The sequence below is a fragment of the Amaranthus tricolor genome, chromosome 11 (assembly GCF_026212465.1).
Source record: "Amaranthus tricolor cultivar Red isolate AtriRed21 chromosome 11, ASM2621246v1, whole genome shotgun sequence".
Classification (NCBI taxonomy): domain Eukaryota; kingdom Viridiplantae; phylum Streptophyta; class Magnoliopsida; order Caryophyllales; family Amaranthaceae; genus Amaranthus; species Amaranthus tricolor.
The window spans coordinates 23,006,854-23,021,221 of NC_080057.1; the positions used below are offsets into that span (position 1 = coordinate 23,006,854).

General features: G+C 33.7%; 2 protein-coding genes across 2 annotated transcripts; both read left to right on the forward strand.

Moving 5' to 3' along the window:
* Positions 1-1,257: 1,257 nt before the first annotated feature.
* On the forward strand, positions 1,258-9,243 carry LOC130827452 (ABC transporter C family member 14-like). The gene is made up of 11 exons (XM_057693173.1): positions 1,258-3,270; positions 4,123-4,443; positions 5,132-5,218; positions 5,301-5,933; positions 6,011-6,175; positions 6,522-6,816; positions 7,185-7,399; positions 7,478-7,783; positions 8,027-8,090; positions 8,174-8,413; positions 8,991-9,243. Exons 1-11 carry the CDS (start codon positions 1,258-1,260, stop codon positions 9,089-9,091), a joined length of 4,440 nt encoding a protein of 1,479 aa, XP_057549156.1. The 3' UTR covers positions 9,092-9,243.
* A 1,010-nt stretch (positions 9,244-10,253) lies between these two features.
* Positions 10,254-13,148, forward strand: LOC130827453 (nucleolar protein 16). The gene is made up of 3 exons (XM_057693174.1): positions 10,254-10,729; positions 12,608-12,729; positions 12,820-13,148. The coding sequence occupies exons 1-3, from the start codon at positions 10,384-10,386 to the stop codon at positions 12,946-12,948; spliced, it is 597 nt and encodes a 198-aa protein (XP_057549157.1). The 5' UTR covers positions 10,254-10,383; the 3' UTR covers positions 12,949-13,148.
* Positions 13,149-14,368: the final 1,220 nt, after the last annotated feature.

The following is a 14,368-nucleotide window of genomic DNA, read 5'->3' on the forward strand; positions in this document are numbered from 1 at the left end:
TGACAATGCTAGTGGAATTAAAAAACTTGTAATTCAATATTCCAAATTTCCGATAAAGTAGTGTTTTAGATGATGTCTCATATAGTCATATACTATTCGTTATTGAAACGATGAGTAAAGGTTTTATTTTGGACATGGAAGCTGGAAGACAAATAAAGGAATATGTAATGACGCACAAAATCAGATAGGAGTATGTTAAAAAGCAGGAGAATTCGAAATGAAACAAAACTACTGAACAATAACTTTTGTATGAGACCGTCTTACCATGAAACAAACTCATATAAATAACGAATTCCTCCAATTGATTACCTTAATATTACAAGTAATTATTTTAAAATTGTAAGTGATCACCTTCAGGTAATGATTGATCACACTTTAAAATCATAAGCAATTATTTTAAAACTGTAAATGTATATTAAGTCAATCCAACAAAGATGATTTCACAATAAAACTGTCAAAATGTGAGAATGTGTATAACAAGAAAAAGAAAAGGCATTTTTGGTCTTTACTTCGTTATTGCTACTTGCTAACCTCATGCGTCCTCTTATAGTTGTATATTTATGTTCATGTTGGGGTTTTAGACAAAAACTATTCCTAAACAATATGGTAGGCATGCAAGCCCAATGTAAGATCGTGATAAATATTACTTGTGCTATTTTGACTCATTAAAAGGGTGGACGTATTTCATAAGGTACGAGTGACTTATCAAAACCAAGAGCAGATTCTTTGCTTACTCCATCTCATTGTCTCATTGAGCGTAGGGTAGGTCCTTATTATCATGCATATTGTATTTTCCGTCTATAGAAATAATGATTAGGGTCTATAAAGGAAGGACAATTTCATACCCATAAAAGAGGATGCTGCCAAAGAGTAACTCGGCTCGAGAAAGATCCTCAGAAAGGGAGATGAAAATGTATAAAGTGCGTAAAAAAAAGTAAAAATGTATGAAAAGTGGGAGAAATATGTCGAAAAGATGAAAAAATATAAGTCAATGTGTAAAAGAAAATACAAAAAAAAAATATGCGTCATGATTAAAAATTATAATAGGACGAACTAAACAATAAAACTATTTCTTTGAGACTTAAATTTCATTTATTTGAATTCTATGCATCATGAAAATATTTAATTTATCAAAAATTAAAAAATGAAGATATCTTCACATGTCATATATCTTCCTTAAGTATATAAAACACTTTTGGTTTGTATGACAAGACGTTATAGGCAAGTAATTAACTTACATCTCCAATATCCTTAACAATGTCCTATAATTCTTGGAACACTTCCTTATGTCCAACTCCATTAGTATCCCAAAACAGTTCATCTCCTTCCATATCACAATGGGCTAACTTCATTTTTCTTTCTCCATGTTCCCAAAAAGCTTTGTATATTTCCTTTGATGTTATTTTATTGCTTGTGCTCTTTACTATCTTCTTGTTTAAGCTCATTTTCAAAGAAAGAAAGACTTCATCAACTAGCTATGGAGTTCATGTTGAGACAAATATTTGGTATAAACTATCCTTCATTGTAACTATTTTGTTAGCACTTATTCATTTAGTTATTGCTATCTTAGCCTTTAGTAGTAAAAATAGTGGGTCCCAATGGAGGATTGTGGAGGGCACATTTGGGATCATTCAATTGATAACTTATGTTGTTATAGCAATGTTAATTGCCCTTGAGAAGAAGTCTAAGGAAGCTAAGCATCGAGTATCGTTTCGAGTGTATTGGGTTGTTAGTTTCTTGTTTAATACCTTGTTCTTAGTTTCAAGAAATGTGCATGATTTGAAATTAGATGATGTACTTTCTTTGATGTGTTTTGCACTATCATTTGTTCTTCTAGTGGTTGGCATTAAGGGTTCAAAAGGAATAATGATGTCAAGACAAAATGATACTCTAAATGAACCTCTTTTAGAGCAATCTTTTGTTAGTGATTATGCAAATGCATCATTTATTTCAAATCTATTTTGGTTATGGATGAACCCCTTGTTGAGTAAAGGGTACAAAAGGCCTTTAAGTGTTGATGATGTGCCGGCTCTTTCACCTGAACATGGAGCTGAAAGAATGTCGATACTCTTTCAATCGAAATGGCCTAACCCGAATGAAGAGTGCCTAAACCCGGTTAGTCTCACTCTTTTTAGATGCTTTTGGAAGGAAATTGCATTTACTGCTTTCTTAGCGGTTGTAAGAATTTGTGTCATGTATGTTGGTCCGTTTATGATACATAGATTCATTGCTTTTACTTCCGGTGTTAGAAGTTCCCCTTATGAAGGGTACTTACTAGTTCTCATCCTCCTGTTGGCGAAAATTATTGAAGTGATGACTTCACATCAATTCAATTTCCATTCTCAAAAGCTTGGGATGCTAATCCGTTCTACACTCGTTACAAATTTGTACAAAAAAGGGCTAAAGTTATCATGCTCGGCTAGGCAAACACACGGAGTAGGACAGATTGTAAATTACATGGCAGTTGATGCTCAACAACTTTCCGATATGATGCTGCAGCTCCACGCTGTCTGGCAAATGCCTCTACAACTCTCTATCGCTTTACTTCTCCTATACAACTATATAGGTAAATCTGTGATCACTGCATTGGTTGGAATTCTCGGGGTGCTTTTGTTTATGTTAATTTGTATGAAAAGAGACAGGACTTTTCAATTCAATGTGATGAAAAATCGCGACTCTAGGATGAAGGCGACCAACGAAATGCTTAACTACATGCGGGTTATCAAATTTCAAGCATGGGAAGAGCACTTCAACACGCAAATCACGTCAATTCGAGAATCAGAATATAGTTGGCTAGCCAAGCTTCTTTACTCTATAGCTACCAATATGGTAGTATTATGGTCTTTACCTCTAGTGGTGTCAACCATCACATTCGGCACTGCCATCCTTTTGGGTGTTTCATTTGATGCAGCAACAGTATTCACAACTATAACTCTTTTCAAGATGCTGCAGGAGCCTATTAGGACATTCCCACAATCTATGATTTCGATATTGCAGGCTATGGTTTCATTGAAGAGACTCGATGTTTTCATGACAAGTAAGGAATTGGTGGAAGGAGCAGTGGAGCGAGTTGTGGGAGATGATACTATAGCAGTCACGGTTACAGATGGTTTCTTTAGCTGGGATGACGAAGGCGAGGAAGAAGTGTTGAAAAACATAAATTTAAGCATTGAGAAAGGGCAGCTTGCTTCCATTGTTGGTACAGTTGGATCAGGAAAATCCTCTTTACTTTCATCAATCCTAGGAGAAATGCACAAAATAAGAGGAAAGGTACATTTATTCATGACTTTTTTCTTTTAGTATATACTTCTACTAAACTGGTATGTTTCTTGTAAGCTGCAGGTGATATTTGCTATCAAGGGTCAGTTGGAAACAACCTCTTAGTTATCACTAAGTAGAATAAGGTTGTGTACATCGGACCTTTAAACACCGGTTTGGTGGGAGCCACTTACTGACATTGGGATAATGAAATATTGTTGTTGTAAGATAAACTAAAAAAGAGAGAAGAAAAGACAAATCCTATTTTTTTCTTTTGCGATCATGATTCAGTTAGTTTAGTTGGTAGAGAATCAAAATGAAAGCATGAGAATAATTTATATGAAAAATTACCGTGAATATTACAACTTTTTGTTGATTTCCTTACAATAATATCAACTATTGATTAATCATGAATAGTAACAACTTAGGGGGTATTTTCCTAGAATAATACCAACTTTAGTTTATTAACTAATTTACCAATTTTTTTTGTCTTATAATCACCTATAGTTTGATTTTTAACATATTAGAAATATTCTATGAAAACACCCCTTTAGGTTGGTATTATTCATGATTAATCAAAAGTTAGTATTATTGTAGAGAAATAAGCAAAAGATTGTATTATTTATGGTAATTTTTCCTAATTCATATTGAAGACCTTTGGAACTGATCTGTTGTTTCATGTAGCTGACCATACTATTTGAGGATTAAGGCCTTGCATTGCCGTTGTTGTTGTGAAGCATGCCTCATTTGATACTTCTATATCTTATCCATGCATCATTTGCTTTAATCTATTGACTATTGACGAACAAGTTTCAGATTTGTACTTATGTTGTGCCAATAGTTTTGATTTTCTCTTTAATGCAGATCAAAGTTTGTGGAACTACAGCCTATGTAGCTCAGACTGCTTGGATACAGAGCGGGACAATTCAACAGAATATCCTGTTTGGCTTGCCTATGAACCAACAAAAGTACAAAGAAGTTTTGAGGGTTTGTTGCCTTGAGAATGATTTGGAAATGATGGAGTTTGGCGATGACACTGAGATTGGAGAGCGAGGCATTAACCTTAGCGGTGGACAAAAGCAACGTATACAGCTTGCTAGAGCTGTCTATCAAGACTCCGATATATATTTGCTCGATGATGTCTTCAGTGCAGTAGATGCTCATACTGGATCGCAAATATTCAAGGTCTTGCGCGGATTCTTTAAAGTTATATACTCTTCTTATCCAATTAGCATAACGTATTAGCCAATACTACATGCTTCAAACTAGTCAAACCAGTCAACAGTTTCAACTAAAAGCATTTGCCTAACAGACTCGTTATATCCAACTCTTTTAAGAGAACCAAAAGGCTATCAGAATTTAAAGCAAGAAAAAAAACCTTATATTGTGCTTAATCTTGTGATATTGTTGATGAATTATCTTTTTCTTAAAACTCGAAGAACTAGTCAAACACTACAACATAATTTTCTTTTAGTGGGATATATTTAGCGGTATTGATTTAAATGCCGCTACTTCAAATTTCTAATAGTACATAAAGAGAATTTAGTGACATTTATTAGACCCTTTAACAACATAACAAAAAATCACACTAAACCTTTTCGTGACATAGGATTTAGTGACATTTCTCATAAATGCTACTATAGACTATAGTTACAATTACATATGTCACTAAAGACCAAATAAAGTGTCCCTAAATCACTTTATAATGAAGCTCAAAATAAAAACTAATAATTATTACACTAAAAATCTAAGTCAGTGGCATTTTTTTAAATTCCACTAAATCTAATGTTGTGAAAAGTTAAATTTGTTGTAGTGGAAGATAACAAACATTGACTTTTATAAATTCCGGGCTTTTCCTTTGATATATTTGCAGGAGTGTGTAAGAGGAGCTCTAAGGGATAAAACTGTTATACTTGTAACTCACCAAGTGGACTTCTTGTATAATGTGGATCTCATCTTGGTTAGTTAGACATTTTTTGTATGATCAATGTATTTTCTAGAGTATATTTTTTCTCAAACTACAATATTCATTCTTTGAGAAGGTAATGCGAAAAGGGAGGATCGTGCAGGAAGGAAAATACGACAATCTTCTAGAAACAGGCACTGATTTTCATGCTCTTGTTGCTGCCCATGAGACTTCCATGAAGCTCGTAGAAGAAGGAAATGCCACGGAGACTCTGAAAGATTCACCTCGTCATAAAAATGATCCTAACACATCGTCAAGTAATCATCAAATTACTGTGGAAAACGATAATATAACAAGATCCTACTCGAAAAAGGGTGGGTCTAAATTGATTAAAGACGAGGAAAGGGAAACCGGAAAAGTTAGTTTGCATATATACAAGGTTTACTGCACAGAAGCTTTGGGATGGTGGGGAGTAGCTGCTGGTTTACTGTTCTCTTTGTCTTGGCAATCATCTATGATGGCTGCTGATTACTGGCTGGCTTACGAAACCTCTGAACAACGCTCCTCATCGTTCAATCCTTCTTTCTTCATTCGTATCTATTCCATTATTGCAATTATATCTGTTGTGTTGGTCATCTTTCGATCCTTTTTCATTATGTTTATTGGATTGAAGACCGCTCAAATTTTCTTCAACCGAATTCTCAGCAACATTCTTCACACTCCCATGTCATTCTTCGATATGACACCATCAGGAAGAATTTTAAGTAGGGTGAGCTTAAAAAAATTCGTTGTCTTTTTCATGGTAATATGCATCGAGATTTACTAATCTGGGATTTTTTCCTACAGGCTTCTACTGATCAGACCAACGTCGATGTTTTTGTGCCTCTATTTATGAACCTTGCATTATCCATGTACATGACTTTGCTCAGCACTTTCATTGTCACTTGCCAGTATGCTTGGCCAACTGTTTTTCTCTTGATTCCGCTTGGATGGTTGAATATGTGGTACAGGGTAAACATCTTGATTCTCCTCGAGTAAATCCCTCTATGCAAATTTCCTTCTTTTACATGTACATAGCAAGTATAATTTTGACATACGGATAGGTTTCATGTATCTCGTTTGATAAGGGTATGGTCAGCCGTCATCTAACCCTCTCTATACCCCCGATCATAGTTTTTATGAGCAGAATACAAGAAAAATATGGTGATAGCAATGAACGTCATTAGGTGGCTTCTCCCTTACCCTTATACCTACAAAGAGATTGTATTCGACTAAAAATTGACAGCAAACATCATTGCAACTTCACATGAATAATAAGTGCACATGATATAATGATCATGCTATTTGTGATTTTTAGGATTACTATCTTGCAACATCACGTGAACTGACTCGACTTGACTCAATCACAAAAGCCCCTGTTATCCATCACTTCTCAGAGAGCATTTCAGGGTTCATGACAATCCGGTGTTTCAGAAAGCAGACCGATTTCATTCAGGAAAATGTTAATCGAGTCAATGCCAATCTCCGCATGGACTTGCACAACAATGGATCAAATGAATGGTTAGGATTTCGTTTAGAACTTCTCGGGAGCTTGTTTCTCTGTACATCAACATTGTTCATGATCCTACTTCCTAGCAACATTATCAAACCAGGTTTTGTGTGCTAACTTTCCTGTCAAACTTGTGTTCAAATCTTAAAAACGTTTATGAAATATCTTAGGAATATTCTATATGGTAGCAAGATATTTTTATGAAACGCTAGTGGTAACAAATCTTAACTACAAAATCTACTGTAGCTCTAAGGAAAGAAGACAAGGGCAAAGAAAGATATTTCACAACTTACAACCAATTAGACGTTTTTAGCCCATTAATGTAACTGGAGCTTTAAGTACAACATTATAATGCTATTCTGTGGAATTTTTTTAAAATTTGCTACCACTAACGTTTCATAAAAGTAGGTTGTTACCATATAGAATATCCCTTTTCTTTTTAGACACCAATTTCAATTCTATTTGCTTCAGAAAATGTTGGTTTGTCACTGTCTTATGGACTGTCTCTCAACTCTGTGATGTTTTGGGCTATATACATGAGCTGCTTCGTCGAGAATAGAATGGTTTCAGTAGAGAGGATAAAACAATTCACTGAAATCCCTTCGGAAGCTGCCTGGACTGTTGAGGATCGCGTTCTTCCAACAACTTGGCCAGCTCAAGGCAATATTGAGCTTGAAAACTTGCAGGTTTTAACATAAATTGCAAATCAAACCTTTTTTCCCAAATCGAATCCCTCGGACAAAACGTAAATTTTGCTATTACAGGTTAGATATAGGCCTAATACTCCTCTAGTACTGAAGGGTATAACATTAAGCATTAAAGGAGGAGAGAAAGTCGGTGTGGTAGGGCGAACAGGAAGCGGAAAATCAACTCTGGTTCAAGTGTTCTTTAGGCTCATTGAGCCCTCTGCAGGAAGAATTGTGATCGATCATATCGATATATCAACGATAGGGCTCCACGATCTTAGGTCTCGTTTTGGGATAATCCCTCAGGAGCCCGTTCTTTTCGAAGGGACTATAAGAAGCAACATCGACCCTACTAACCAATACTCAGAACAAGAGATTTGGAAGGTATGTTTAACCATTAACGTAAGATTTTGGTTGAATTAATTTCTTAACATGGTATCAGAAATCCAGGTCATGATTTCAAATCTCGTCCTCCCTTCCTTCCAACGCTAAATGTGTGGAGACGTGTTAAATACATAACATATATTGAGGCATCAGCTATCAGTTTAAGCTTTTAGTTGAATTGATTCCTTGACATATCGAACATATTTCATCTGACTTAAGCTAGTTTGCTTGTGTGTGATCCAGAGTCTGGAGCGATGCCAGCTTAAAGATGTGGTGGCTTCCAAACCCGAAAAACTCGATGCTCCTGGTACAAAAATATCATTATGTTAAAAACCTTAAACCTTTTAAGTTGTGAACAACTTTGTTACTAACTGATCTCTTCCTTTTAAGTGGTGGATAACGGAGATAATTGGAGTGTTGGGCAGAGACAACTTCTATGCTTAGGCCGAATCCTGCTGAAGAAAAGTCGAGTGTTGTTCATGGACGAAGCAACTGCTTCCGTAGACTCACAAACTGATGTAGTGATACAAAACATCATTAGAGAAGACTTTGCTGCTTGCACAATTCTCAGCATTGCTCACAGGATACCTACTGTTATGGACTGTGATAGTGTACTTGTAATAGATGCAGGTATATACATCTATTCTTGGTAAGCCCGGCAAAAACTGACTCGATTTGAATCTAACCCGAAATAAGTGGGTTTGAGTTTAGACTTTTTACCCTACTAATTAAACGTGTCGACCCGACCTGATCTAAATAGGTTAGATTCAGGTTAAAATTTTAAACCTGAAACACACTTGTATGACTCATTTAATTAAACGACTTAATTCCAAGTAAATAAGTAATTATAACCTAAACTTAATTCATTTAATATTTTATTAATTTGCATAAATACAAAATAAAAAACTAAAAAACAAAATTTAAAATTAAAGCCTAAAAAAATTAGATATAATCAATGATAAAAACTTTAAAATGAAAACAAAAAACTATAAACGGGTTAAGTGGGTCGAACCTGATCTATTGCAGGTTGGGGTTGTAATTTTCGACCCAATTAATTAAACAAGTTAGGTTTGGATCAAAGGGTTTTTGATCTATTTATATATGACCTGAATCCGAACCCGACCCAACCTGATCTGTTTGAATTCGTAATTCTCTAAAATTATGTTTTTTTCGTATTCATTTACTTAAATGAGTTATTTGTGAATAGGGAAAGCGAAGGAATTTGATTCCCCGTCACTGTTACTCGCGAGGCCATCGCTTTTCGGGGCATTAGTTCAAGAGTACGCCAATCGGTCCTCCGAATTCTGATACTTCCTTATGTATTATGTGATCATCCTGTTGTATAGCTGTAAGATTGCAACATTGTCGCAATAAAGAAATGCTCTATAATTTACTGATAAGGTTTATTACTATGATATATTGTGCAATGTTGTGCATCTTTTGGGGTGTTGAACTTTAACCTAAAAGTTGTTTTTGAATGTTTGTTAGGTATGTATGATGCTTATGTTAGGCTAATGCTAATTTTACAAATTAAGCTACTCCTTTATCCTTGTGATTTTATCGTTGTGATTTTGTTAGCATGAGGGATGGTTACGGGTTCGATTTACGTTTTTAATTAATAGAATGAGTTTCAACTAGTAAAATTCAGAATCAATTAATTTTTAATTATTAAAATCTCACAAATTCTCATTTAAGACAGTTTCATCATAAGACAATACTAAACTGGGCTAAACAGTATAATTTAATGAATTAAAACATTCACTTTGATACTTAAAATATCCATTTTAGTTATTTTAAAAGAACTACATTGCACTTGTTTCACATGAGACTTACTCATATAAAATTTGCTCAATCAGCTTTATTCAATAAAATTCATGTCAACTAATCATATGTTTATATTATATCACAAATTCTTATATAAGACGTCTTCATTATGACACAATCTTAAATTAGACTATGTAGCTCAACTAAATCAATTGTAAAATCAATTTTTATAATTAAAATACTCACTTTTAATTATTAAATGTTGGGAAATTATTAATGGTACCCCTGAGTTTTGGCACTTTATCAATGGTACTCCTGAGTTTTTTTTATCATCAATGGTACCCTCGTACTATTGAGCGTTTTACAACCATAACCTTTTTAATTTTTTCCGTCCAAAACCGTTAACTTTTTTTCTTTTTCTTTTAATTTTCAATTCAAAAATATAAAAGAAAGTTAACGATTTTAGACGGAAAAAGTTAAAAAGATTATAGTCGTAAAACGCTCAATAATACGGAGATACCATTAATAATAAAAAAAACTTAGAGTACCTCAAAGGTACCATTAATAATTTGTTTTAAATGTTTAATCCACGCTTTAAATTCAAAGCTAACATTTTTCTTATTTTAAACACAGAATTTTTGTATGAGAAGCTACACACCCATCTTACATGAGTTATATTATATAGCGCACTGTTGTAAATTACATAATTATTGCTAAACTTCTTTATTTTAAAGTCGTAAAAACATTTGCCAGAAAACCCTCTCTAAAACCCTCATCTCCTTGTTGACGTTGAGGAAAACCTAGCCCTAAAAACTCAGAAGTCAGAAGTTGCAGAAATGGGGAGATCAAGGAGGAAGTACAAGAACTCAAGGGCTAAGGTTAAAGTAGGACTTCCCAAGAAGAATCCCAAAATCGTTAAACCCGCTTTCAATCTTCCTCCTAAACTTCTTGCTCTTCTCGATCCTCTAGGCACCACATGGGACGAAACGGGCACCGTTATCCGAAATTACAAGCAATTTGGGGTTGTTTCTAATCCTAATTTACTCGGTGTTCGATCTCGTACTTCGCATATTATCGAGAGTGATTCTCTTCAAGTACCACCGCCTCGTCCTCAAGATCCCGCTGATGCCAAACTTGATGAATTTGAGCCTATTGATTCCGGCAGCGACCTTGAAGAAGACGGTTAGTTTTTTTTACCGGGATTACTGCTTTGGAATTGTTGTTGGATTACTTTTTTTGGGTAGTTGATAATTTATAGCTTGATTATTGTGATTCTGATTTTTGGGTAGGTTAATTTTGTAGTAGAACTAGGTACTTGTGGTTAAGAAATTTGTCCATAATGTGAAGTTTAGATTGATGACTTGGTCCAAATTAATGTTGCCTTCATGATTCTGAAGTCGTTTTTCGTATAATTTGGTGGTTGATTACTGAGTAGGGGATGAATGCGATTAGATTTTCTGGACTTTTAATATTTGTTTATTCTTATTGAGCTCTAATTTTCAAATTGACAACAAAAATGGTTGGTTTTAGCAACATATTTGCTTTGTGGTTCAGAGTTTTGTGAGATTGAAATTCATGGATACAGAGTTGTGTGTATTCTTGATTGTTGATTCAATTGTAAACATTTATAAGCATCAAACTAATAGGAAATGCTTAATAAAGCCCCCCTTGCTAGTAGGTATTCTTTGCCTTACCCCCAAATCAAAATAATAAAGGGTTATGCATAGTGGAATTAGTGTTAATGTTTTTTGGTATTATGGAATGTTTCTGGTAATTATGTTGGAAGTTTTGTCGGATTATTCAAATTGAGCTTCCATTTCAACTGAATGGAGGACAAAAGTAGTATGTTTGATGACAATGAGATTATTTGTTATCAAGCATTCTGTATTTAGGCGTAGTTCCTCATTTTGGAAGGCCTAATAATAGGCTAGAAAAGCAAGCAGACAAGAAATAATTTTTAAGCTGATGTTTCATTGTAACTAGTTGTTATGGCTTTGCGTCAATAGATGTTTAAAGTCTTTTTTGCTTGGGATTTTGGTGATTTTATGTTAGAGATGGTGATTGTGTATTTGGGTTGTCTATAAGAGTGATTTGAGAGATTGTTGAGGATTTTGTTTAAGTCTCTGGATGCATTGATGACGCCTACAGTCATACACAGAAAGAAAGTTTGTTTTTGGTGTAGTAGTAAGTATAATTAGTTTCAACTTTGAATTGATTGGAAATTCAAATTTAGGTTTGCTGAATCTATTAACGACTTGAATCTTGATTTTCTATTTAGTTGCCAGTTAGCACAGAGAGCAAGCAGCAGATCAATTTGAATTTAGAGCTTGTCGATGTTAGTTATGAGTTATTTATTTACTCTACCACTGATAGTCATGATGAATCGATGTGCCCCTATTTTCTTTTTTTTGGTTTGGACTTAAAGAAACTATTTAGAATATCCGAATATTTGACTGAAACTACATATCTTTAACTATTCTAATTGTGGGCTGTTATTAGGGTTTGAGGTCTATATGGAAAGGCAATATTGGGTTGTTGTCAGCTTGTCTATTGGGCAATCTTATTTTGAACAATGGTTGTGGATCATACTCTTTTAAGCATTTAGAAATATTTTGGTGTTGGTGTTTAATTCTGAGTTGATTAGTTGGCTTCTTCTAGAGGTGTTAGATTTCACTAGTTTCATAATTTCTTAAAGCCTTTGGAAGCTTGATTATGACGACTACATTTTATCCTTTAATATGAATTATATTTATCAAATGCTTTTCTTTTCTAGGTTTTTCTGTAATATATATGTTACAAAGGTGGTATAGTAATTTTATGTTCTCATGTACTAGAAAACCTCCTCCTTGCCGAAGTTTTTTTTTTTATGTCTGGATGCTAAAATTAGGATTAAACAAAACCAAGTTCATTGTGTTGCCCTAGATGATTGAGATGGCCGACATATTTGATATTCCTCTTAAGAATTTCCAGAAAATGATAGTCTAGATCTTAAGAATGGCCAACGTATGTACTTGAAAATTATTTGGCATTATAAAAAAGTGCACGCTATGTTTTGTCTAGATCTTAAAACAGCACTTGGAAAGAAAAGAAGGGACGGTAAAAGTGCACCATTACAGCCATTGACGACAATGCAGCGTGTACATCTTCGTCCTTTAATTGAGAAGTATGGAGATAATTATGAGGTACACTCGTGGTAGTTTAGTTTTTATTATGCATCCTTTCAGCTCAAGCTCTATACTTCTCCGTCCTCACAAACTTGCTTTCTGCAACAGCGCATGTTTAGGGACACAAAACTGAATTCGATGCAACATTCTATTGCCGCACTGAAGAATTTGTGCCAAAGATACCATCAGTACAAGGACAAAAACCCTTTGATTCTAGGCAAGTGTAGGATCGCTTGAAATCTCGAGCAGGAAGCACGGAGTTTCAATGTATTTGAATTGTCTAATGAGTTGTATTAGAAAATCAATTGTACTCCACAATTTTTTTGCTTGCTATGATAATTTTTATGGCGCGGGGAAGAAACTGTTGAAAATACTAATTGCTAGGTTTGATATTGGTATACTGCTACTGCATTTCATTTATGATTCTTGCCATATTCAGTTGATATCTTCATTCTCCATGCATCATGTATTGCATCATATTTCCAAATGAACAAGATCATCTATTCATGGTGTAATGCATGTTTCATGCCTTATGTTGAAATTTAGCTGCAAATAAATGTGTCCATTCGGGTCATCAAGTTGATTTCAGGTCGGTTTAGAATTGAGTCTCGTGTCCACATTGATTTTTAAATTTATTTTTATGTCTGTTCGGTTGGTCGAATAAATACGGGTCATTGAGTCTATTTTGAACACTTCTAGCTATAAAGCTTAGAAAGTTAAAAATATTTGCTACTCGTCTTTAATTGTAGACATTATTTTTAATTGATTTGATGAATAATAACATTACAAAATTTTGGTTTCATTGCAAATGAATATTTTCAATAAAAATTGCATCATAATTTTACAAACAAATCAAGTAAATGTAAGGGAATTTCTATTTAAAATTTGCAAAGTAGTCATGATTTCTTAGGATTGTATTTGAACTTTTATTAGTACAATAAAAAGTTTATATGATGGAATTTTTATTACGAATTTTTTGAAAGAGTATTAAAAAATCTAATACAAAATATTCTTTTTGTGTTTATTATAAAAATAGAAAAACATTTATTTTTTACATGTGTACGAAATGAACATGACTGTGTTAGTGTGTTATAATTTCATACAAATTAATATATGTAATATTTTAATCAAAGAATCTCAAAATTTTCCGCTATAACCTAAGTTGACCCGATCTAGATTTTCATGAAGACTCGAGACACAACACGCAAGAACAAAGTTGGTGACTTAAAAGATATGGATTGGACAATGGACACGAGGGAGGTGATTTCGAGGATTCACTCACGTAATCACAATTTGACCATTCATCAGTCTCACAATGTTAGTTAAGCATTTAGTCTAAATGTTTTTATTTGTTGGTAACATTTAGATTTTTTCTTTTACTGGAATTTTTTTTCTAGTTGGTTGATAAAATGAATAAAACAATTTCATTAATCTATTAATTTAATAGAGGATTGCAAGAATATAAATTCTCAAATGATTAAGCTGATCCAATATATATTTTCAGACTTAAATTCACCACTTTTTACTTTAAAGTTATTAATTAAAATCTTAAAGTGATCCATTTTAATTTTAAAATGATCACTTTTATAGTTTTAAAAAATAATTGTAATACTCCAGATTTAGCTTGAAATATGATTGATAGACTACTCATATCAAT